Raw genomic sequence first — 26,598 nt, 5'->3', positions numbered from 1 at the left:
CAGCTGTTAAGGTTATTTGGAAAACTATTGCCCGACAAAGAACATTTGAGTTAAGTGGGGGGTCCTTGATGTGGCATCGACGGTTCTTCAGAATTCTAGTTCTAGTTATTGAAATGTATGGAAGCCTTTCATACCATACAACACATTGGTGTTAACTAGTGTTGATTTTTCAGTGTAACATTTCTAGTGTTGATTCAAGTTCGAGTGACACTGTAAAGAGTTAAATTAACACTCATGGAAATAACCATCCCATTTAATGTTCTTCGAGGAACCTAAAATGGTTCCCCTATGTGATCGCTCTGAAGAAACTTATTTGGTTTCAACTGGAACCTGTATTTTTTAAGAGTGTAGGCCCTCCCTACTCATTCTCAGTGCTCAGAGCTCAACAAGCAAGGAAACATCCATGGTGAACAATATAGATCAGTGATCCTCAACCATGCTCCTGAAGAGCCAGAGTACTGCAGGTTTTGTCCCAGCTCAGCAGTGAAACATCTGATTCAGCTAATCAAGCTGTTGTTTGATGATCATTCAATTAGCTGAATCAGGTGTGATGCCACATAGCTAAGACTAAACATGCAGGCGCAAGGCTTTGTCTGGGTACCTTACTATCTGTCAAATCCTTGCTACCTCTGTCTTTGTTTCCTCAATTATTCCTCTCAAAAGGATCTTGGATCCATTCCTCCAATGCAATTTGAGAGGAATTGATGAAATAGATTGGAGTATTTGTATTTGACAGTAAGGTTTCCAGAAAGCCCATCACTGAGAATCACTGTAATTAGATATAAAATAAAATCTTATCAACCACAAGCATTGTAACAATAGTTGTAAGGGAATGAAAACAGGTGACCACGTACCCACACACCTTGGCAGAGGTGCGCTCCACATGCGCCTCCCCCCTCCCAGGCAGATGACCTCTGGCACCCCCTCTAGCCGGTAGCCCATGTTGCAAGAAAATGTCAGGGTGTCCCCGATGCCAAAGCCGTAGCCGTTCCTCTGGCCAAACTGTGGCATCCCCGGGTCCTCACACGGCTCCAAGTTGTACTCTGAAGAAGGAGGAGAGAAATTGTGTCATGTCAAACTTTTGGATCATGTACATTCAATGAGGGTTTGTTTGAATGCAGAGAATACGTATGTTTGTACTCCAAAGAACAAGGAGATGAAACATGTCAAATAAACAAGATCAATAATGTAACTGACATTCCAGTGCATAATAAAGTGTTAATAAAATGAGTTAGATGACCTGGTGAAACTATACTTTAGAATTGGCTTTAGTAACATGGAAATCCGTGCTTTTTTAGCACACAATAACCAATAATTATGCTAAGTATTAGGCACAGTAGGAAGAGGTAGTGCCACAGATTATTTTCAGAAGGAGGAACCTTGGTTACATACATAGGTTGAGATGGGCAGGTTTTTTGTGTGTGTGTGTGTGTGTGTGTGTGTGTGGTGTGTTGTGTGTGTGTGTGTGTGTGTGTGTGTGTGTGTGTGTGTGTGTGTGTGTGTGGGCAGTAAACAGTAGGAGCAAAATGAACAAATGGCCATCACTCCTCAGTGAATTTCATTCAAATAAAAATAGTAAAACATTTCAAAAGTTAGCCTTTTTAGATAAAACTATAGTAAATATATCAATGTCGCCAAATAATTCATTGAAACACACTGTTTTACAATGAAGGTCTACAGTAGCCTCAACATCACCGTAGGGTAGTGCCATGGTGTAGCCGCAGGACAGCTAGTTTCTGTCCTCCTCTGGGTACATTGACCTTAATACAAAACCTAGGAGGCTCGTGGAGCTCACCCCCTTCCATAGACTTACACAGTAATCATGACAACTGCTGCAGGATGTCTTCCAACCTATCAGAGCTCCTGCAGCATGAACTGACATGTGATCCACCCAATCAAAGGATCAGAGAATGAATATATTACTGAAATCATAAGCTACAGCTAGCTATAATTGCAGTGTATACAATGTAGTGAGTAGTTGACTCAAAGATAAAGACAATAGTTTAACTGTTTGTACAAATTAATTTCCTCAAAAATGGAGAAGCGAGTGAGTGAGAGAGAGAGAGAGCTATATTTAGTATTATTTTTTTTGCTTTCACTTACTTAGCTGGCGAATGTAGCTAGCTAGTTTAGCCTACTCAAACACCCGGCTCAAACAGAGAGGGATGCTATGTTAGCTAGCTGGCTATGGCTATCCAACACTGGAACTCTTCCAAGTCAAGGAAGCTTTTGGTTTGATTAATTTATTGCCACCAGGGCCCACCGGTGTAACTGCTTGCTGACTGTATACTGTACTGCATGATTGTAGCGGGTTTACTAACAAGTTAGTTCAAGTAGCTATGTTGAATATGACATTAGCTATGATAATGATGTAAGCTGTGTGTAGCGATTATGATATGAAGGTTTGGCTAGGAAAGTTTTTTTCACCTGGTCACAGACCTGATATGTTGTGCACTGATGTACACAAGGAAAGGGAAAATGTGAGAGGAGGGGAGAGCGTAGATGTGAGTAGGAATTATACAGAGATCAAAGATCATGTTATTTGTAAACTCAGCAAAAAAATAAATGTCCCTTTTTCAAAGATTGCTTCCCATGCATGTTCAATGAACGATAAACAATTAATGAACGTGCACCTGTCGAACGGTCGTTAAGACACTCACAGCTTACAGACGGTAGGCAATTAAGGTCACAGTTATGAAAACTTAGGACACTAAAGAGGCCTTTCTACTGACTCTGAAAAACACCAAAAGAAAGATGCCCAGGGTCCCTGGTCATTTGTGTGAACGTGCCTTAGGTATGCTGCAAGGAGGCATGAGGACTGCAGGTGGGGCCAGGGCAAAATATTGCAATGTCCATACTGTGAGACACCTAAGACAGCGCTACAGGGAGACAGGACGGACAGCTGATCATCCTCGCAGTGCCAGACCACGTGTAACAACACCTGCACAGGATCGGTACATCCGAACATCACACCTGCGGGACAGGCACAGGATGGCAACAACAACTGCCGAGTTACACCAGGAACGCACAATTCCTCCATCAGTGCTCAGACTGTCCGCAATAGGCTGAGAGAGGCTGGACAGGAGGGCTTGTAGGCCTGTTGTAAAGGCAGGTCCTCACCAGACATCACACTATGGGCACAAACCCACCATCGCTGGACCAGACAGGACTGGCAAAAAGTGCTCTTCACTGACAAGTCGCGGTTTTGGCTCACCAGGAGTGATGGTCGGATTCGCGTTTATTGTTGAAGGAATGAGCGTTACACCGAGGCCTGTACTCTGGAGCGGGATCAATTTGGAGGTGGAGGGTCAGTCATGGTCTGGGGCGGTGTGTCACAGGATCATCAGACTGAGCTTGTTGTCATTTCAGGCAATCTCAACGCTGTGCGTTACAGGGAAGACATCTTCCTCCCTCATGTGGTACCCTTCTTGCAGGCTCATCCTGACATGACCCTCCAGAACGCACTTGACAGTGAGAGGATGTTTCTTTTTTTGCTGAGTTTATGTGGCTGCTATGAAAGTGAACTGTGTTTGCGTGTAATCAGGGTTGTATTAATTCGCTCAATTCTGTTGAAAAATGTTTCTTAAACTGAATGAAATGGGGTTAAACATACCTGAATTTGTCCAATAGAAACCCTTGTTTGCAACTGTTGGATTAATGCTTACACCCTAGATCGGATAGATGCAGGCAAGAGTGTGCAAGGCGATATTGAAAGGGTCAATGTCTGTCACCTTGATTACTCAAATTTCTCTCGACCTACGATAGTGTAAACTTTCATTCATAGGCTAGGTTGTAGCAACCTCATGATGGGTACAGGGAAAATTGGAGTATCATGTAGTAACCTAAACCTATCGATGTTACATTGAGCTCGTTGAATGGAATATGAATGACAGTCATCCAATATGCTGTAATAAAAATAAGGCCATGCAAAAAAAAAAAATTGTCCTCCCTCATCCTACTGACCGCCACTGCAATGATGATCTAATACAGTTGTTCAAACAGGCGTCACTGCTCACTCACGCTTATCAATCTAATGACCTAAAACATCTCACTCACACACACACACACACACACACACACACACGCACGCACGCACACACACACACACTAAGTTCCCTCTGGCATTTTCAGACTGTTGGCATACACTCTTCTAATGGCCATGGTGCATTGTTTGCACAAATAAAAAATGGTCTTGTCCCTGTATTCGCGATACAACGTTCTGCTGCGTAGCCTAGGCAAACATCTTGCAAAAAATCTGCGCATTATGGCAACTATTCACAACCTTATCCATGGTGCTTTACTAACAGTAGTATTTCCCCCTCATTGTAACTATCCTTCTAAAGACTATAGGCCAGTAGGCTATGTCTGTACACCCAATAAAACAAAGTATCTTGGCATCCTGGTGGAGCCTGAGGGCTATGCGTGTGTACGTGTCCCACGTCAAGCTGCTCTCCAAATCTGCTACAACACCACTATTTTGCAGCCCATTATAAACCTATAGTGGCCCACTAGATTGAGTACCCTAACCTGAAGGTTAATCATACGTTACAGAGGGCAAGTGAATGTAAATTATCCAAACGGCTGCTGGAGGAATAAACAATGAAACAGGGGTTTTACGCAAACGTGTCTGTGGGAGGAGAGGCAACTCAAGGACCACTTTTGCATGCACAAAGCAGCTAATCTGAGGCGCTGTTTGAATATATTCATGGATGGATTCTCCCTTTCTTGAAATAATTATTAATCTAAATATAGGCCTATTAGATAAATTATGATAGGCTATACAGGCTATAAAGAAATAATCACTGATCTGACATTATTTGGTTAGTAGGCTAGCGTTATATCTCCTGTCACTATCCATCTATTTGTAATGTCTTCAAGGATGGGAGGAATGAAGAATGCATAGGTTATCCCAAAACAGGGGCATCGTCTCCGTTATAGGTTATTTGTCTCAGCTATACCATTAATTTAGGTTACCACGTGTTTATCATATAGAGGCTAGTGGCTAGACCTGTTGCCTGTTATAATAATAGAACGTAAAATGACTTGTCTCAGATGGGGCTTTACCCAAACACCTGCCCCCTGTCCCGTGGCTATGTAAGGTCCATGACAGGGGTTTGGGGGCAGCCCTTGAGCCCGACAGGGACACGCAATCCTTCTCCATGCAGTCAGTGACTTAGATTCACAAGATAGTAATCATTAGAAGTGTAGCCTACATAAAACACCATGCCATTATGAGCACATTTGTAAGTGAACCTTCTGTTTCAACATATACAGTAGGTTTCTAGCCTAGCTGTTTCTCTCTAAAATATACTATGCACGGTCTTGCCATATGCAGGGGATTGAGGATAAGATTGTGGCGAATTCGAAGAGCACCATGACTTGGACTGATACACGCAACTCCATGTCTCTTTGCAGTCTGACAACGCACCATGGCCATTACATTGATATTGCTTTGGGGATACCGTGTGTGTGTGCATGTGTGTTTGTGATATCTGTTTGAACAAGTGTATTAGCATTACTTTTGATCAGGGCCCATAGGATCTGGTTATATTTTGCACTATTAAAGAGGAAATCAGCAGTTACTACATCCATTTTTGGACTTGATTCTTGAACAATATAACTAATAAATGTCTCGTGAGCTTAGTTCAACTGTTGTACCCCATCAAAACCCCAAATATGGCCTCCTGAATGGCACAGCATTCTTAGGCACTAGCTGTGTTACTACAGATCCTGGAATGCGACCCATGAGAGACCCATGAGGCAACGCACAATTGGCCCAGTGTCGCACGGGTTAGGGGAGGGTTTGGCCGGCTGGGAAGTCCTTGTCCCATCGTGCTCTAGCTACTCCTGTGTCGGGCCAGGTGCATGCACGCTGACACAGGTAGCCAGGTGAATGGTGTTTTCTCCAACACATTGGTGCGGCTATTTTCCGGGTTAAGCATGCATTGTGTCAAGAAGCAGTATGGCTTGGCGGGGTTGTGTTTCGGAGGACGCACGGCTCTCGACCTTCACCTCTCCCAAGTCCGTACGGGAGTTGCAGCGATGGAACAAGACTGTAACTACCAATTGGATATCACGGAATTGGGGAGGAAAAGGGATTCAAAAAACTAAAAACTAAAAAATAAACTATTTTTACCTTCTTTTACACCAATGTTTTTGTAATCAAAGTAAATGTAAACAAACACAATATAGCTTCAAAACATGGTTAAAACCATGACGATCCCTCAGCTTTTTACCAAAACAGGAGCGGGGAGGATGCTCTGTTATTGTTTCTAATGCTGATTTCCACTTTAAGGGAATAGGGTGCCATTTAGGATGCAGACTACCTGTCACAAGCCATGTATATCCATATCAACACGTCAACACATCCCATCCACATTTCATGTTTATTCATGAGGATTGTTTGACAGCAGTGCATACTCCAAGTCATATCAAGAAGGTCATGATAATATAATGTCAAGTGAAACTTTTCCATGAGTAGTATTCCTGTCATCTTCACTTACACTCACATTGATGGAGTTTTTTTGACAACAGTGCATACTCAAAAAAGAAAACGATAAAGCGAGGAACAATATACATGTCTGCTATTAATTGATTGATGACTTTATGCTTTTTAATTTAAATGGTTAATTCAAATGTTTAATTTAACTTTTATTTAATATGCAAGTCAGTTAAGAACAAATTCTTATTTACAATGACGGCCTAAGTCAGACTAACTGAGAATGTGTCAGTAGCTGTCAATGGATTATTCATCCACGTTATGGCTTTGGATCAAAAAAATATTTCTCCCCACTCCCCAAATGACGTTGACCCAACGTGGAATAGACGTTGAATTGACGTCTCTGTCCAGTGGGTCATCCCTATTTGTTTGTTAAAATACTGTCAACAAACCTTGTCAACATCTTTCTCCTTTAAATCTCAGAAGGGATGACATCCTGAAGGACATTTCTGATTTAAGCTACAATATCTACAGTTGAAGTCGGAAGTTTACATACACCTTAGCTAAGTACATTTAAACTCAGTTTTCACAATTCCTGACATTTAATCCTAGTAAAAATTCCCTGTCTTAGGTCAGTTAGAATCACTACTTTATTTTAAGAATGGGAAATGTCAGAATAATAGTAGAGAGAATGATTTATTTCAGCTTTTATTTCTTTCATCACATTCCCAGTGGTTCAGAAGTTTACATACTGTAACGGTTCTCTTGTGGTGAAGGAGAGTCGGACCAAAATGCGGCGTGTAGATTGCGATCCATGTTTAATAAACAAATGTAAAACACGAATCAATACAAACACTACAAAACAAAGAACGTAATGAAAACCGAAACAGCCTATACTTGTGTAAACTAACAAAGACAGGAACAAGGACACTAAGGACAATCACCCACAAAACCCAACACAAAACAGGCTACCTAAATATGGTTCCCAATCAGAGACAATGACTAACACCTGCCTCTGATTGAGAACCATATCAGGCCAAACATAGAAATAGACAAACCAGACACACAACATAGAATGCCCACCCAGCTCACGTCCTGACCAACACTAAAACAAGGAAAACACATACGAACGATGGTCAGACCGTGACACATACACTCAATTAGTATTTGGTAGCAGTGCCTTTAAATTGTTTAACTTGGGTCAAACGTTTCAGGAAGCCTTCCACATGCTTCCCACAATAAGGTGGGTGAATTTTGGCCCATTCCTCCTGACAGAGCTGGTGTAACTGAGTCAGGTTTGGAGGCCTCCTTGCTCGCACGGGCATTTTCAGTTCTGCCCGTAAATCTTCTATAGGATTTAGGCCAGGGCTTTGTGATGGGCACTCCAATACCTTGACTTTGTTGTCCTTAAGCCATTTTGCCACAACTTTGGAAGCTTGGAAGCTTGAGGTCAATGTCCGTCATCTATTTTCTGAAGTGCACCAGTCCCTCCTGCAGCAAAGCACCCCCATAACATGATGCTGTCACCCACGTGCTTCATGGTTGGGATGGTGTTCTTCGGCTTGCAAGCCTCCCCTTTTTCCTCTAAACATAATGATGGTCATTATAGCCAAACAGTTCTATTTTTGTTTCATCAGACCAGAGGACATTTATCCAAAAAGTATGATCTTTGTCCCCATGTGCAGTTGCAAACCGTAGTTTGGCTTTTTTATGGTGGTTTTGGAGCAGTGGCTTCTTCATTGCTGAGCGGCTTTTTAGGTTATGTCAATATAGGAATCTTTTTACTGTGGCTATAGATACTTTTGTACCTGTTTCCTCCAGCATCTTCACAAGGTCCTTTGCTGTTGTTCTGGGATTGATTTGCACTTTTCGCACCAAAGTACGTTCATCTCTAGGAGACAGAACACGTCTCCTTCCTGAGCGGTATTACGGCTGCATGGTCCCATGGTGTTTATACTTGCACACTATTGTTTGTACAGATGAACGTGGTTTGGAAATTGCTCCCAAGGATGAACCAGACTTGTCAGGTCTTGGCTGATTTCTTTAGATTTTCCCATGATGTCAAGCAAAGAGGCACTGAGTTTGAAGGTAGGCCTTGAAATACATCCATGGGTACACCTCCAAATGACTCAAATGATGCCAATTAGCCTATCAGAGACTTCTAAAGCCATGACATAATTATCTGGAATTGTCCAAGCTGTTTAAAGGCACAGTCAACTTAGTGTATGTAAACTTCTGACCCACTGGAATTGTGATACAGTGAATTATAAGTGAAATAATCTGTCTGTAATCAATTGTTGAAAAATTACTTGTGTCATGCACAAAGTAGATGTCCTAACCAATTTGCCAAAACTATAGTTTGTTAACAAGACATTTGTGTAGTGGTTGAAAAACGAGTTTTAATGACTCCAACCTAAGTGTATGAAAACTTCCAACTTCCAACTACATGTATATGACCCTCAAAAAACTTCAGGGATGGCTAAATGAAAGGATGATTTTTTTCTCCCCATCAATTATTGAAGGTGTTGGTCTGGGGTGAGGTAGGCCTAAGAGGGGATGTCAGAGCACCAGACAGAGCACCGGACTGAACACCGGACAGAACACTGGGCAGAGAACTGGACAGAACACTGGACCGAACACTGGACAGAACACTGGACCGAACACTGTACAGAACACTGGACAGAACACTGGACAGAGAACTGGACAGAGAACTGGGCAGAAGACTGGACAGAAGACCGGACAGAGAACTGGACAGAGAATTGGACAGATCACCGGACAGAACACCGGACAGAGAACCGGACAGAACACTGGACAGAACACTGGACAGAACACTGGACAGAACACTGGACAGAGAACTGGACAGAGAACTGGACAGAACACTGGACAGAACACTGGACAGAACACTGGAGGCATGTGAAGCTAGAGGGAAAGGAGCTCTCAGTCCAGTCCACTGGTAGAGGGTAACAACACGCAAACGTACACGTACAACCAAGCGTTGAGGAGGCTGCTCTTGAATGGACACACAAAAACATACACACCAATAGCAACCCACCCTCATACTCCTCCTACTCACCAGAGAAGGTAATATTGAATCCCTCGTAGGATATAGAAAAGTCTGATATGAAGCGCAGTTGGGCCTTGAAGTTCCCGTAGAGCCCTGCGTTGGTGGGCGAGGGCAGCTCGTTACCCGTTAGCCGTGCCAGGGGCTGGACAAAGCTGCCATTCTCTGTGATGAGCAGGTAGTCATGGTGATCCTCCAGGTGGAAGGTGTTGAAGGTAAATTGGACTCCTATTGGGACAAACCAAGTCAAGAGGAGAACAGCCAATAATATGGTTCAAGCTACATGTCAACCTCCCCTGATGAAATGATCAAGTTCAATTGAAACGACGGTTTAATCTGAGAGGAGAACAGCCAAGTGGAGGGAGAGAGAACTTCATCTCATTACATTCAAAGGTGAGGTCAGTTAATATAAAAATGAAGGCTCTGGGTTTTCTTATTTTGGGGGGGAAGGTGGGGGGGGACTGCATTTCAATAGAGAAACATAATGATAGTCCATATTGAACATCTTAGCAGCCATGGGAAATTAAAATTCCAAAGAACTTTCATTACTCTCAACCCAGAGTCCTGTATTATAATAATATTTCAGCAAGATGGGCTGGGCTGGGAAGAGGACCTACAGTGAATCTGTATTCATGTCCATTCCATTCCCACACGGACTTTTACCAGCTTGCTGATAAAAGGAATAGGAGTCCATTCTTCAGCTGTTTATTAATTCACATATAATTAAACAGTATCAACATTTTTACGGATTGTTTGCTTGTTTTCACTTAAATAAATGATCTTCAGGCAGAATAGCTGTATCAAAAAGAGTTATGAAGTGTCACATTCCATTATAAATATGATTGTAGTAGTTAATAACCCAGGCTTACCTTTGCCGTGGCTGACCTCCACCGTCCAAGTACAGTTTAGTGAGTTGGGATACATCTCAGGATATCCAGGGGACAGGATGGTGCCGCCGGGCCCTCGCACGTCTCCTCCACACAATGCTGGGGGACAAAGAGGGGGAAACACTTTACTTTATTGTCCATGTTTTTGCAGAGAACAGAAACAGTGCTCTTCACTGTAATCAGTAATATCAATACGTTGCATGCCAGTCTTTCTTGGCTAAAAGTAGAGGAGAGACTGACTGTATCAATTCTTCTTTTTATAAGAAACGTTAATGTGTTGAACATTCCAAGTTGTTTGCATAGTCAACTTATACACAGCTCTGACACACACTTACCCTACCAGACATGCCACATCAGGGGTCTTTTCACAGTCCCCAAATCCAGAACAAATTCAAGAAAATTCAGTATTATATAGAGCCATGATTGCATGGAACTCCGTTCCATCTCTTTGCTCAAGTTAACAGCAAACCTGGTTTAAAAAACAGATAAAACAACACTTCACGGCACAACGCCTCTCCCTATTCGACCTAGATATTTTATGTGCATGTATTGATATGTAGGCTATGTCTGCTGTTTTTAAATGGATGTAGTTCTGTCCTTGAGCTGTTCTTGTCTGTTATTGTTCTGTATTATGTCATGTTTCATGTTTTGTGTGGACAGCAGGAAGAGTAGCTGGTGCTTTCATGTATCTGTCCTAGACAGATGTAGCGCTGTATCAATAATTAATGGAGCAACTTCTTTACTCGTGAGCACTTCATTCAAAGTCTTATCAAACAGGGAAATCTGGACAACTACGTAGACCTCACTGTGTTCCTCATTTTGCTATCTTTCTTTCCATCTCTTTCTATACATCATTTCACTCTTTTTCTCTCACTCTCTCCTTCTGAACAAGAAAGTAACTGAACAAGATGTTTAATTTTGACATGACCTGCCTTCAATTTCAATATCATAGAACCTTGCATATCAATATTTCAGCATAGACCTTTTCCAAGGGAGGCTGGTAACAGTAATATCAGGACCTTCTTTTGAAGCTCTGCAACAGGGACTACATCATCACTCCTTATTCCACTTAGATCCACTAGATAGCACAGCCACAAAGTCAATATTGTCTATATCGTATATATTCATGAAAACAAAAATGTGCTTTTTGGTATTCATTTAAGGTAAGGGTTAGGCATAATATTAGCAGTGTGGTTAAGGTTAGGGTTAAGGTTAGGTTTAGGTTTAAAATCACATTTTAAGAAGATAAATTGTTGAAATAGGCTGGGTTTATGACTTTGGGGCTGGGGTAACTAGTGATAACTAGGAGGCAGGGGAGGTAAAATGACAAGCTAGCGGGCAGGTAAAGGATGCCCCCGGATCCCTAATCTGGTGAGAATATCAGTTCCTATCAGGCAGAGGAGCCGTCACAGCAAATTGATAGCCTAATGGCCTGGCATTGAATTGCATTGTCTCAGATTTGTTTACTCCCTGGAAAATGAAATAGATCTCTGAAGTCAAAACACGGAGAGACGAACAAGCTACAAGACTTTGTCAGCCCCAGAGTCGCTGGGGTGGTTCCTCTTTTACCAATGACGAACTGTCATTGGCTTTAATATTTAAGGACCACTCATGTAAATATCTTGTCACTCATGCATAACACAATTCAATCTTACGGCGGTTTTGCCAATAGGCAGTTTGGCACCATATCATATGAGAGAATATTTAAACTAATTGATGCCTGTTGAAAGTGATAGATCAAGATATTGCACATACTGTAGAACTAAACCAGGGCTCTCCAACCCTGTTCCTGGATAGCTACCATTCTGTAGGTTTTAACTCCAACCCTGTTCCTGGATAGCTACCATTCTGTAGGTTTTAACTCCAACCCTGTTCCTGGATAGCTACCATTCTGTAGGTTTTAACTCCAACTCTGTTCCTGGATAGCTACCATTCTGTAGGTTTTAACTCCAACCCTGTTCCTGGATAGCTACCATTCTGTAGGTTTTAACTCCAACCCTGTTCCTGGATAGCTACCATCCTGTAGGTTTCAACTCCAACCCTGTTCCTGGATAGCTACCATCCTGTAGGTTTTAACTCCAACCCTGTTCCTGGATAGCTACCATTCTGTAGGTTTTAACTCCAACCCTGTTCCTGGATAGCTACCATTCTGTAGGTTTTAACTCCAACCCTGTTCCTCGATAGCTACCATCCTGTAGGTTTCAACTCCAACCCTGTTCCTGGATAGCTACCATCCTGTAGGTTTTAACTCCAACCCTGTTCCTGGATAGCTACCATCCTGTAGGTTTTAACTCCAACCCTGTTCCTGGATAGCTACCATTCTGTAGGTTTTAACTCCAACTCTGTTCCTGGATAGCTACCATTCTGTAGGTTTTAACTCCAACCCTGTTCCTGGATAGCTACCATTCTGTAGGTTTTAACTCCAACCCTGTTCCTGGATAGCTACCATCCTGTAGGTTTTAACTCCAACCCTGTTCCTGGATAGCTACCATTCTGTAGGTTTTAACTCCAACCCTGTTCCTGGATAGCTACCATTCTGTAGGTTTTAACTCCAACCCTGTTCCTGGATAGCTACCATTCTGTAGGTTTTAACTCCAACCCTGTTCCTGGATAGCTACCATCCTGTAGGTTTCAACTCCAACCCTGTTCCTGGATAGCTACCATCCTGTAGGTTTTAACTCCAACCCTGTTCCTGGATAGCTACCATTCTGTAGGTTTCAACTCCAACCCTGTTCCTGGATAGCTACCATCCTGTAGGTTTCAACTCCAACCCTGTTCCTGGATAGCTACCATTCTGTAGGTTTCAACTCCAACCCTGTTCCTGGATAGCTACCATTCTGTAGGTTTTAACTCCAACCCTGTTCCTGGATAGCTACCATTCTGTAGGTTTTAACTCCAACTCTGTTCCTGGATAGCTACCATTCTGTAGGTTTTAACTCCAACCCTGTTCCTGGATAGCTACCATTCTGTAGGTTTTAACTCCAACTCTGTTCCTGGATAGCTACCATTCTGTAGGTTTCAACTCCAACCCTGTTCCTGGATAGCTACCATTCTGTAGGTTTCAACTCCAACCCTGTTCCTGGATAGCTACCATCCTGTAGGTTTTAATTCCAACCCTGTTCCTGGTGAGCTACCATTCTGTAGGTTTTAACTCCAACTCTGTTCCTGGAGAGCTACCATTCTGTAGGTTTTAACTCCAACTCTGTTCCTGGAGAGCTACCATTCTGTAGGTTTTAACTCCAACCCTGTTCCTGGAGATGCCCTCCTGTAGGTTTGAACTCCAACCCAGGAACAGGGATGGAGAGCCCTGGTCTAGACTCTAGAGTAGTAGCCTAATGATCAGATACTGTATGTACTATGCAAACGCCTGGTTTAGCCCACTTCTTCTATGTTCAACTTGACAATAATCATGACAGATGATTATAACTCAATAGGTAAATCCGCCTTCAGTTTTAATGCCCACCCTTTTTGTAATAACCTGCAGAACTCCCTGTGTCTTGATTCCCTGGTGCCACTAGGGCAGTTTAATGATTAATCAGGGGAGTCTAATGTTGAATTTGTTAAATGAGAATTGCATAATAAAAAAATAAAAAGTAAACATTTATTGTGGTGTTGAAACTGTAGTTTTTAAAAATTGTAACCTGTAGTTTGTGTTTTTGTTTTTTGTTTGTGTTGAATTTGTTGTCCTCTGGGCACCATTGAAAATGAAACCCTGGTCTCAATGGTTTCCCCTGATTAAATAAAGGTAAAACCATTTATATCAATAATAACTCACACACAAACACACCTCGTAACCAGGCAAGTACAAATCTGCCACAGTCTTGGTCACCATGGCAACAGTCCATACCATGAAAAACAAATAGATACATGCAAACTAGTTTTAACTGGTCCATACCATCACAGGTGGGCAGTGGATGGCTCCACCAGTGGTTCTTCTCACAGACAAGCGGTTCTTCGTGGCTCAGTCTGTATCCAGGGTCACAGCCGAATGACACGGTTGAACCAATGGTGAAGTCTTGACCATAACGCAATCCGTTGACCGGGAATCCCGGGTCCTGGCAGGAGTAGGTGTCCACCGTCACGCCTAAGGAGAAAATGTTAGATATATTATGAGGTAACAACAAAGCAATTGACTTTCATCAAATATCTCATACAGAGAACACATACAAAGCTGTAACAGTTCAGGAGTGTTATAAATTAAAACTATGGGTAGGGCTACAGATGTAGAATCTTAATTTGATCACCCTGTTGCAGGAGAACTTTCCTTCAGTACAGGACATTTTAAACCTGTATTGTATTTGAGGTTTAACTAGGCTTCTACTTTGGAATTTCAGACTTGATTTTCCCTTACAGAATATGTATTAACCACTACAAAAGTGTCCATTAATTATAATACACATAATAATTCAAGTTTCCTGTTGCTGCCGGATTATTTTCCTGCTGTAGAAAACTGGCTCATATTAAGATCTTACATCTGTAAGATCTGACCACATGACCTGACCAGGAACGACTCGGCTACTAGACTTACTTTCGTAGATGATCTTAAATCCACTGTTGGAGCGGCTGTTGTCGGTGGTGAAGAGCATATACAGGTGGTTAGTACTACTGAACAGGAACTGGGGCACCTGGGTACCGTTGAACGAGCCAACCAGAGGAGAGAGCAGGTTGGGCCCATCATGGATCTCCAGGAAGTCATAGCCCAGCTCTGTCTGAAACCTGGACCATTGAGAGAGGGGGAATTATGAAATGCATGAATTTGATTTGCTTGTGATAAAACAAATTCAGTAGTGCAGTTGCATAAACATTGATTAAGCCTACTACTGCACTAAAAATAACTTTGAAAGGAGACTCTTTAAAAATACGCAATAAATAAGCAACACCATTCCATTATAAGTGCCTTGATTGATGTAGAAATCCATTCTGCGTATTCAAAAGTTAGAAAGTGCTCATAAAATAGAGTAACTTTATTGATATAATGGACACTCACTTGTCAAAGGTGATCTTGATGGAGCGTCCAGGCTCGGTCTCGATGACCCACTCACAGCTGAGGGAGTCCTTATAGTATCCAGGCCACCCTGGGGACAGGATCACCCCACTGGGAGCAGAGAAGTGGCCACCGCAGGGGGCTATAGAGAAGAATACAGGGGGGGAGAGCGAGCGAAAAAGAGAGAGAGAGAGAAAATTCATTTTCTTAAGTTTACTGGTGTTGTTGCCAATTTATATTGACCTGGCACCACTTCCTGTTTAAAAAAAAACTACTTATTTGCTAATCTAGAAAACGGTGGCCTACAGCATACTGTACATGTTACAAGGGCAGCTAAGCAGACATGAGGCTCTTTATTACCCTGCCCATATGAGTGATGTCACCACAGCATTAGGAGCCATGGGGAGCAGGGTGAATGACTGACAGGAAGTCAGATAGAAGGAGACTGACTGCCCTACAGCACACTTGTTCCCTGTCCATCCCTGAGCCTCCCTAGCATCCTTCAACACACAGGTCCACTCCGCTTACACTCACTTAGGCTATTGTCTGTGTTAGGAACAGGGTAATTGACCCTCAAAATTGTACATGTAAGGACGTGCACATGTACAGATGTGAGCACGCACGCACACACACACATACACATGATATTTACCTTCACATTTGGGGATGGGGCCACTCCACATCACCTTGCCGTTGTCCAGCTCGCAGGTGATGGTCTTGGCCCCCTGGGTCTTGATGAAGCCGTCCTCACAGATCACTGAGATGGAGCTACCCAGCTGGAAGTTGTCCCCGAAGCGCCTCGCATTTATTGGGATGCCCGGGTCGGGACATTCGTTGTGGCCGAATGCTGAAAACAGATGGGCAAATGTTGGCTATTTGTCAGATGTAACCGACTTCACTACGGCTTCGCTTCCTCCACTGTCCCCTTACTGGGCTTGAAACATGGTCCTCTGATCACATCTCTGTTGCTTCATTGAAAAATACAAAATTCAATGGCGCCGAGGCATAAGCAACTATGGGGCAAAACAGACAGGGTTTGCTTAGATTGTTGACAACATGTAAACTATATTTAGTCTCCAAATGTTTATTGAAATAACTACATAAATACAGTTCTACAATGAGCATTTTTTGTCTCTCAAATACATAGTTACATGTGTTGGCTAGCTAGCTATTAAATTTGGTCATATTACCATAGATATGATATCAGTCAAAACCCCTCAAAACAAGACATGGTATTAAGAACAAGATAAAACTAGCTGAAACAAGCGTCTAAGACAAAACAAGATATGGTATCAAGAACAAGATAAAACTAGCTGAAACGAGCCACCTACAACAAAACAAGACATGATATCAAGAAAAATGTATAACTAGCTGAAACGAGCACCTACGATTCCCTACATGGCAGCCTCATGTCATTGTTGTTCGCTATCTGGCCATCCAGAATCACAATAATGAACAGCATTCTGGCCCCATCAATGCGCACTCATAATTTTCATGGCGTTGTCAGCCAACCCATCTATAGTCGTGTACATCTATTGTATTGTTATTTATATTGTATATTGCATGTCTAATATACTGCATTGCACAACTCTGTAAATGGGTGGTTTTCAGACAGTTTTTTAGACAGTTTACTATTTTCTACATTATAGAATGAAAGTGAAAACATCAAAACTATGAAATAACAGATAAGGAATAATGTAGTGACCAAAAAAGTGTAAAACAAATCCAAATATATTGTATATTTGAGATTCTTCAAAGTAGCCATCCGTTGCCTTGATGACAAATTTGCACACTTGCACAATTTGCACACTTGTATTCTCTCAACCAGCTTCACGAGAGTCACCTGGAATGCATTTCAATTAACAGGTATTTTTAAAAAATTATTTAACCAGGTAGGCCAGTTGAGAAGAAGTTCTCATTTACAACTGCGACCTGGCCAAGATAAAGCAAAGCAGTGCGACAAAACAACAACACAGAGTTACACATGGGATAAACAAACGTACAGTCAATAACACAATAGAAAAATCTGTATACAGTGTGTGAAAATGAAGTAAGGAGGAAAGGCAATAAATAGGTCAATAGTGGCGAAGTAATGACAATTTATCAATATACACTGGAGTGATATATGTGCAGATGAGGATGTGCAAGTAGAAAAACTGGTGTGCAAAAGAGCAGAAAAACAAAAACAAATATGGTGATGAGGTAGGTAGTTGGTTGGATGGGATATTTACAGATGGGCTGTGGACAGCTGCAGCAATCGGTAAGCTGCTCTGACAGTTAGTGAGGGAGATATAAGTCTCCAGCTTCAGGGATTTTTGCAATTCGTTCCAGTCATTGGCAGCAGAGATCTGGAAGGAAAGGCGGCGAGAGAGGTGTTGGCTTTGGGAATGACCAGTGAAATATACCTGCTGGAGCGTGTGCTATGGGTGAGCTTTACCTAGCAAAGACTTATAGATGACATGGAGCCAGTGGGTTTGGCGACGAATATGAAGCGAGGACCAGCCAATGAGAGCTTACAGGTCGCAGTGGTGGGTAGTATACGGGGCTTTGATGAAAAAAGCGGATGGCACTGTGATAGACTGCATCCAATTTGCTGAGTAGAGTGTTGGAGGCTATTTTGTAAATGACATCGCCGAAGTCAAGGATCGGTAGGATAGTCCGTTTTACAAGGGTATGTTTGGCAGCATGAGTGAAGGAGGCTTTGTTGCGAAACAGGAAGTCGATTCTAGATTTAACTTTGGATTGGAGATGCTTAATGTGAGTCTGGAAGGAGAGTTTATTGTCTAGCCAGACACCTAGGTATTTGTAGTTGTCAACATATTCTAAGTCAGAACCGTCCAGAGTAGTGATGCTAGTCAGGCGTGCGGGTGCGGGCAGCAATCGATTGAATAGCATACATTTAATTTGAATTGCATTTAAGAGCAGTTGGAGGCCACGGAAGGTGAGTTGTATGGCATTGAAGCTCATCTGGAGGTTTGTTAACACAGTGTCCAAAGAAGGGCCAGAAATATACAAAATGGTGTCGTCTACGTAGAGGTGGATCAGAGAATCACCAGCTGCAAGAGCGACATCATTGATGTATACAGAGAAAAGTGTCGGCCCGAGAATTGAACCCTGTGGCACTCCTATAGAGACTGCCAGAGGTCCGGGATTTGACACACTGAACTATCTGAGAAGTAGTTAGTAAACCAGGCGAGGCAGTCATTTGAGAAACCAAGGCTGTTGAGTCTGCCGATAAGAATACAGTGATTGACAGAGTAGAAAGCCTTGGCCTGGTCGATGAAGACGGCTGCACAGTACTGTCTTTTATCGATGGTGGTTATGATATCATTCAGGACCTTGAGCGTGGCTGAGGTGCACCTGTGACCAGCTCGGAAACCAGATTGCATAGCAGAGAAGGTAGGGTGGGATTCGAAATGGTCGGTGATCTGCTTGTTCACTTTAGAAAGGCAGAGCAGGATGGATATAGGTCTGTAACAGTTTGGGTCTAGAGTGTCTGTTAAAAAATCATTTGTGGAATTGCTTTCCTTCTTTATGTGTTTGAGACAATCAGTTGTGTTGTGACAAGGTAAGGTTGGTATACAGAAGATAGCCCAATTTGGTAAAAGACCAAGTCCATATTATAGCAAGAACAGCTCAAATAAGCAAAGAGAAACGACAGTCCATCATTACTTTAAGACATGAAGGTCAGTCAATCCGGAAAAAGTCAAGAACTTTGAAAGTTTATTTAAGTGCAGTCGCAAAAATCACCAAGTGCTTTGATGAAACTGTCTCTCATGAGGACCGCCACAGGAAATGAAAACCCAGGGTTGCCTCTGCTGCAGAGGATAAGTTCATTAGAGTTAACTGCACCTCAGATTGCAGCTCAAGTGGCTCAAACACGCTAGTAACGGTCCTCTGACTAGATCAATTTTTTTTTACATACCTCAACTGGTATGCCTTCCTTTGCATGAAGGTACTTCAATAGTGACAATAGAATAGAGTAGACCTAGTCTCAAATTGTCTTAAACATTGATTATAGAGAAGAGGATGATAAAACATATAGGCAACAAAAAAAAACTACTACAAAGTTGTTTTTTTTGAGGATGTAATATATCATTCAAAATGGATGACGTAGTACACAATTGTGCACATTTTTCGTGGGACCCGTTGGGCTCGTGAACACTACTTTCAAAACTACTGGCTGAAGTTATATAAAAGCTCTGGAACTTCACTTCATGGCAATATTCGAAGCACTTCACTACATGAAAACACCCACATTTTTCTGAAGGGTGTTTATTCTTTTCGTTATAGTGCTAGTGACCTCCCAGCTATTTTGTCAGACCTTTATGAAGTGTAGAGTGGACTTAAACCCTGGCGCAAGATGTCTCCCAACTAAAACGTCCCTTAAACTCTTCTTATCACAGCCTCACAGCCCAAGTCAGACTGACTAACTGATGGATGCCTTGTGACAGAACGAGCACGCCAGTCGAACATAACGTTTGTCACAACGAATCCACATTTAACAGTGCTCAATCATGTTACTGATAGTGTCCTACCAGAATAACGTGGAATCCGGTGTCAGGCTGTTAGAAAAGCCAGCTATAACAGTTGATGCTAAGGATTCATGGCCTCTTTTTTTCTGTCTTTTTTTGACAGAAGTGATGAATTGGCGTGACATTTCACTTCTCCTTCAGAAAGAAGCTGTTACCAGGCGGCCATTTGAAAAGGATAACTATGATGGGTGTGAGGGGCAAAGCCGGTTTGGTGGAAATTGATTAAGACCTTATGTGATGACTAAAAAGAACTGACAATGACATGAGCGATAGGCCAGGGTTGGACAAACATCACAAGAATCCAATCAGGACAAGATATACAGGACTATGGTCATTACAGTAAAGTCACCACAAGGTGCCACAAAATGATAAGCTATACCTGGTAAGAACCAAGGGCCCAACTGTATTTCACCTGGATTGTGGCAGAGCAACCATGCAATACATGCTACATGGGTTCAACTGAACTGAGCCCTAATCAACTGACAAAGACAAACAAAGAACAGCACAGAATTCAATGTCAGGGTTAAACCTACTGCTGTATGTGATGTTGAACCCTCGTCCGGCCATGGAGTGGTCGGCCTGGAACTCCAGCCTCAGTATGTTAGTATTACTATCAAGGTGGGAGGGTGACTCTGCCCCCGAGAAGCGTCCCAGGACGGTGGCGTCCAGCAGCTCTCCGTCTTTCACGGTGAGGAAGTCGTAAGGTGCCTCCAGATCAAAGTCATTGAAGGCCAGGTGGATGCGACTGCCGGGCTCTGATATGATCAGCCACACGCAGTTCATGTTGTTGCTGTAGCCTTCTGGGTAGTCTGGTGATAGAACCGTGCCCATTGGCGCCGTGAAATTGGACAGGCATGGGACTGTAGAGGAGAGGGAGGGGACAAAGAGAGGAGACTTGGATTATATGATTGGGGGTTGATTGGGTACTAAAAGGAACTGTACTGTATTTGGCAGAAATTGTTGAAATATATTTTTGTACATTTCTTTCTTTCTAATTATTTACTGTAGATGGGTATGGGAGAACTGTACAGTACAGTATGTTCCAAGTTATCTTCTATGCAATATGAATGTGCCATGCAGGATGATATTTCTAAGAGATTATTTCACCCTTTGGCAGTTTGATCTCCCACTCTCAATGAAATATGAATGCATTCCAATGCAAATGACACTAACTCCTCTGGTCGGGGGTGTGAAACACCTCTCTCTAGTCCCATAAGCATTCTATCTAAGACAGTTCATCAGATAACTGTTAGCATGACCGATTTTGGAGAACAGAGCAGTGAATTAATGATTTGACACATTAGTGAGAGCCTAAAGCGGCGACGGAAGACTGATTAACTAAGTTAAGTGTGTATTTTTCAAAGGCTGATGAACTGATGAGGCGCGATGATGAAGCACGATGAAGCGTGTCCACTTATTAGACTTCCATATCATCAGCATACAACTGAATTTATATCAATACGAACAGAGTGTGAACTCTGAAAATGTATCAGTCACTATATGGAACTGAAATATGGTTCTTACTTCAGAGGATCATGTTCAGGTCGTCATTGTAAATAAGAATTTGTTCTTAATTGACTTACCTAAATAAATAAAGGTGAAACAAAATCAAATGTAAATAATATATCATAGCAGAATGTTTGCCTCTCAAAGCTAGAACTCAATCAACACACTTTTTGTAGCATTTTTTTGTAAGTAAGAAGTAGATATGTCTCCATGTTTAGGTTCCCCCTATCACACATGGGAAAGACAGAATGGTTCTTACTAACAGATGAGCATGATCGTATCCCAAATTGCACCATTTTCCGTACATGATATAGAGGCCATAGGGTTCTGGTCAAAATTAGTGCACTATGTAAGGAACAAGGTGCCATTTAGGATGCAGCCCATTACTGTCCACCCATGAAAATGGTTCATAGGTGTTTTCTTCTTCGCAACAACATGAAAATATAATATTGATGTTTTTATACACAATTACAAGAAACAGTTAGTTTTAGACACATAACAAAATGACAAAATTATTACTGTTTTTCTACCCCTTTTTTGTGATTTCCAACTAGTAGTTACAGTCTTGTTCCAGCACTGGATCTCCCTTACGGACACGGGAGAGGCGAAGGTCGAGAGCCATGCGTCCTCCGAAACATGACCCTGCCCAGCCACACTGCTCACTTAACCTGCCCGGCCCGCCACAAGTAGTTGCTAGAACATGATGGGACAAGGAAATTGCCGGCTGGCCAACTCCTCCCCTAACCCAGAAGGTGCTGGTCCAATTGTGCACCGCCTCATGGGTCTCCCGGTCACGGCCAGCTGTGACACAGCCATGGAGCGAACCCGTGTCTGTAGTGACACCTAAAGCACTGTGATGCAGTGCCTTAGACTGCGGCGCCACTCGGGAGGCCCCAATTAGATGTGTTTTAGACCCCAAAAATTCGATGCGTTTTAGACGCCAGAAATTAGATGTGATTTAGACCCCAGAAATTAGATGTGATTTAGACCCCAGAAATTAGATGTGATTTAGACCCCAGAATTTAGATGTGTTTTAGATCCCAGTAATTAGATGCGTTTTAGATGTTCATACTCACAGATGCACATGGGGATGTTGGCTGACCACTGGTTGTTGTTCTGACAAGATATGGTCCTTTCCCCGATGAGCTCGAACCCAAACTGGCACTCAAAGCGCAGGATGCCCCCATTCAAGAAGCTGTCTCCTTCCCTTATCCCATAGAGGGGCGTACCAGGGTCCCCGCAACTCTCTTTGTCAATCTCTGTGGAAAACAGTGACAAAAACATAGTGCTTGTGAGCATTATGACAGTTGACAATTTATTTTATTTTAGTGAATACCCAAGGGAAAATGTGTCTTGTGTCTTTCTGTCATAAAACAAGCATACCATCCTGCTTTCCAATTCACGTAATGGATCCAATTCATACCATGAGTAGTAACAAAGAGGTTGGAATAATACTCAGGCTACATTCAGAACAAACACTGTATCATACAGGCAGCAATCACAAGGCGTTGGTGCTCGTCATCACACCCATATAGACAGAAAATACTGTTGTCCTCAGAGCTGAATTATACACTTATACAGTCTTATTTTCTATTCTTTGTGTCCATGTCTGAGAATGTGAAAAAAGGAGATAGGGCAGTTATTTTGTCTGTTTTTTTAAACCCTACCACACTAAGGAAATAGGCATCCACGTGAATCCTCGCTAACACTGTGCCCGTGTCCATCCAGATAAGCATGAGTAAGCACGCAGTGCCTCTATCTCTCCCTGAATGCAGCAGCCTGGGAGGCCACAAAAACACCTAGGACTCTATTGAATCTGTATCGCTGAAGCGTTAGACATTTAAAGGTAATTTCCTATTGAGCCGTGTTTACCGTGAATGCAGTCTCCGCTAACGCGGGAACATTGCCTTTAAATGTCAATCACACAGTAACGCTGAATTTCTGCGATATGGATTGAAACAATCCCCTCATCACTCCACCCACACCTCACCCATCCTGGGTCACCACACCCAGGTAACACCCGAGATTGGCCTGGCTGGTCCCCTCAGGGGGTGCAGGTGTTGGGAGGAGCTGTAATGCATCTGCTAAGACATCTTCCACCACTGCTCAGAGTTGAACCCTGAACCCTGGTGCTCGCTCCGAGAGCATTTTCAAATGGTAAGGGGAAGAAAAACTCCTCGAAATTATTATGATCACGTTAGTGGTTCGTGGAGTGGTCGTCGTTTATTTCAGCCTAGGTGTAATGGAAGTCTTTGCAAAGTGTGATATATTACATTAATTTCAGTCATGACACCGTCTTTATGGGAACCACAATACCTACCGCCCTGACTGCCTGGGCTGGGCTGTTCAATCTGTAGGGAGGGAGGGAGGGCCGGGCCGGTCCTGGGAAGGTTAGAGCATATTTACTGCTCTGTGTTTTACGACATCAGAATAGATAGAGAACAAATTGCTTTAGAGCAGTGCACGTCGCATCTGAATAATGCCTGGTGACAGAATGTTAAACACTAAGGCCATCTTTGTCTGTGGGGAAATGGTCAATTGTTATATCCTATCTGGCATGAGTAGTATGTGCTCATAAGCACAATGCTTACTGTTTGCCCCTAGCCTGGCCTTCTGTGGGGGGGTTTCTACTCCTGCATGCTTCCAGGAACAGCTGGGCAAATTGTAACGATATTGCCAAGCCTCTGTAAGTAATGTAACACACAGCAATAAGGCCAGAATGGGGCATTCATTGTCTATTTCTAGCAATACAAGTAGATGTATTTCCAGTCAACAATACAGGCTATCACAGAAGCCCAATTTATAGGAAGTAGCAACCACATTGTACATGCAAAAGGGTGAAGAATATGTAATCGTATGCCTACTCCTCACGTATGATAATTTTAAATACTACCAGTGAGATTTACCTTTCATAAATCTTGGCTAAGAATTGATCATTAAGCTAGATTCAGCCTTCCCTGAGAATTACAGTCCAATTTGAATCGACATTTAAGAAGTTTATTCAAAGGTCCGATGTGGAACTAGAGAAAAGAACATCTCAAGATGAAAGTCCCTAACAGAGATTCAAAGGACGGGAAGGGAGCCACGCTAGTATAAGCCCACATCTATTCTAATGAGGATATGAATCTTTATCTGAGATTTTGAAAGCCTTACAGTAATACGCTTGTACTGTATGAGTACTGTTGAGTAAAACTTGACCAACTTATCAAGGGATATACACTACCGTTCAAAAGTTTGGGGTCACTTAAGAAATGCCCTTGTTTTTGAAAGAAAAGCAAATTTTTTGGGCCATTAAAATAACATCAAATTGATCAGAAATACAGTGTAGACATTGTTAATGTTGTAAATGACTATAGTAGCTGGAAACGGCTGATTTTTAATGGAATATCTACATAGGCGTGCAGAGGCCCATTATCAGCAACCATCACTCCTGTGTTCCAATGGCACATAGGGTTAGCTCATCCATGTTTATCATTTTAAAAGGCTAATTGATCATAGAAAACCCTTTTTAAGTTATGTTAGCACAGCTGAAAACTGTTGTTATGATTAAAGAAGCAATAAAACTGGCCTTCTTTAGACTAGTTGAGTATCTGGAGCATTTGTGGGTTTGAAACAAAGACATTTCTTCTGAAGCTCATCAGTTTATTCTTGTTCTGAGAAATGAAGGCTATTCCATGCGAGAAATTGCCAAGAAACTGAAGATCTCGTACAACGCTGGGTACTTCTCCCTTCTCAGAACAGCGCAAACTGGCTCTAACCAGAATAAAAAGAGTAGTGGGAGGCCCGGTGCACAACTGAGCAAGAGGACAAGTACATTAGAGTGTCTAGTTTGAGAAACAGATGACTCACAAGTCCTCAACTGGCAGCTTCATTAAATAGTACCCGCAAAACACCAGTCTCAACATCAACAGTGAAGAGACTCCTTTTGTCCATCTTAATCTTTTCTTTTTATTGGCCAGTCTGAGAAATGGCTTTTTCTTTGCAACTCAGCATTCCTAATTTCTCTGTATTCACTCTGTATTTCTATCAATTGTAAATTCATGTGTAGCCTTCAAACGATACTACAGGGCAATGTATTGCTCATAGCTACAGAAACCATACAGAAACCCTACCAACATTTCCTTGGGGTACGCTCATATTTCATAACAATCTTCTCATACTTTTTCAGTCTCATGTAGGAAAAAGCCTTTGCGAGAACTGATAGTTAATTACCAGTAGTTAATCTGGTCATTACATTAACCCCTAATAGGGTATTTCCTCAATAGATATTGTAAGAGTTGGAAATTGGAGTTGATGATCATTGATTAGTAATGCCTGACATGTGTCTATAATTTCCTGTCTGTAATGTGAAGTGACCGATATGATGGTTGCTTCTAGAGAATAAAGTCACGTTTTATGACCTCTTGTATGCTGCCTACATCTGGTCTTCATTTTCCTTCTAGTAGTATTTTCTTTCTCTGAACCCTTGTTACAATGGTATTTCTACACTTATTTAATAAACATGGTTGCACACACTGAATTCACGTACAGATTCAGCTTCCACAGTGTACAGTATGTAAAAAACGATGGAATTGGCCGACATCAACGTGACCATTATAATTTGAAACTATGTCACATCAGGAACTTTGTCAAAGATGAAACTGTGATTTGTCCTCCAAGGCTCCATAAAAGTACATTAACATCTCATCAAGAGAACACGATACGTAATTTGAGCTCATACGATATATACTCAGTTTATGACCTAATCAGGGTCCCACATCTTCATTCCAGTCATTGCACATGGAGGTTTTAAATCTGTCACAGGGGTCCCAAACCTTCAGCTCTTTTCAGTTGGTGGACACAAATTAATCAGTTTGTGTGTGTGTGTGTGTGTGTGTTTCTATATTCAACTATGCAGTAATCAATATCAATGTAGTACTAAAAATAACAACGTAGAAGAAAAACACGCAAATAAATAAAAATAAAAGGGTCAGTTCAGGGTCAGTTCCAATAGAATATTTACAATGTGCAGGGATACTGGAATGACAGAGGTAGATACTGTATGTATAGGGGTAAGGTGACTAGGCATCAGGATATATGACAAACAGAATAGCAGCAGTGTATATGACGATTGTATGTGAGTGTGTGTGCATGTTTGTAGAGTTAGTATGAATGTGTATGCATGTTATGTGTATGTGAGCAAATTA

General features: G+C 42.1%; 1 protein-coding gene across 1 annotated transcript in view; it reads right to left on the bottom strand.

Annotated features, from left to right (window-relative positions):
• The window catches only part of LOC121841470 (CUB and sushi domain-containing protein 3-like), a 633,380-nt gene that overhangs the window by 240,795 nt on the left and 365,987 nt on the right, over positions 1-26,598 (bottom strand). The window contains exons 13-21 of the mRNA XM_042310031.1: positions 22,489-22,671; positions 20,440-20,766; positions 16,024-16,218; positions 15,375-15,513; positions 14,916-15,103; positions 14,283-14,471; positions 10,370-10,486; positions 9,513-9,728; positions 855-1,043 (exon numbers count right to left, since the gene is read on the bottom strand). Coding sequence (XP_042165965.1) covers positions 855-1,043; positions 9,513-9,728; positions 10,370-10,486; positions 14,283-14,471; positions 14,916-15,103; positions 15,375-15,513; positions 16,024-16,218; positions 20,440-20,766; positions 22,489-22,671 — 1,743 coding nt within the window. The remainder of the gene's footprint in view (positions 1-854; positions 1,044-9,512; positions 9,729-10,369; positions 10,487-14,282; positions 14,472-14,915; positions 15,104-15,374; positions 15,514-16,023; positions 16,219-20,439; positions 20,767-22,488; positions 22,672-26,598) is intronic.

The sequence above is a fragment of the Oncorhynchus tshawytscha genome, linkage group LG31, assembly GCF_018296145.1.
Source record: "Oncorhynchus tshawytscha isolate Ot180627B linkage group LG31, Otsh_v2.0, whole genome shotgun sequence".
NCBI lineage: Eukaryota > Metazoa > Chordata > Actinopteri > Salmoniformes > Salmonidae > Oncorhynchus > Oncorhynchus tshawytscha.
This window is presented reverse-complemented; position numbering and strand designations above follow the sequence as displayed.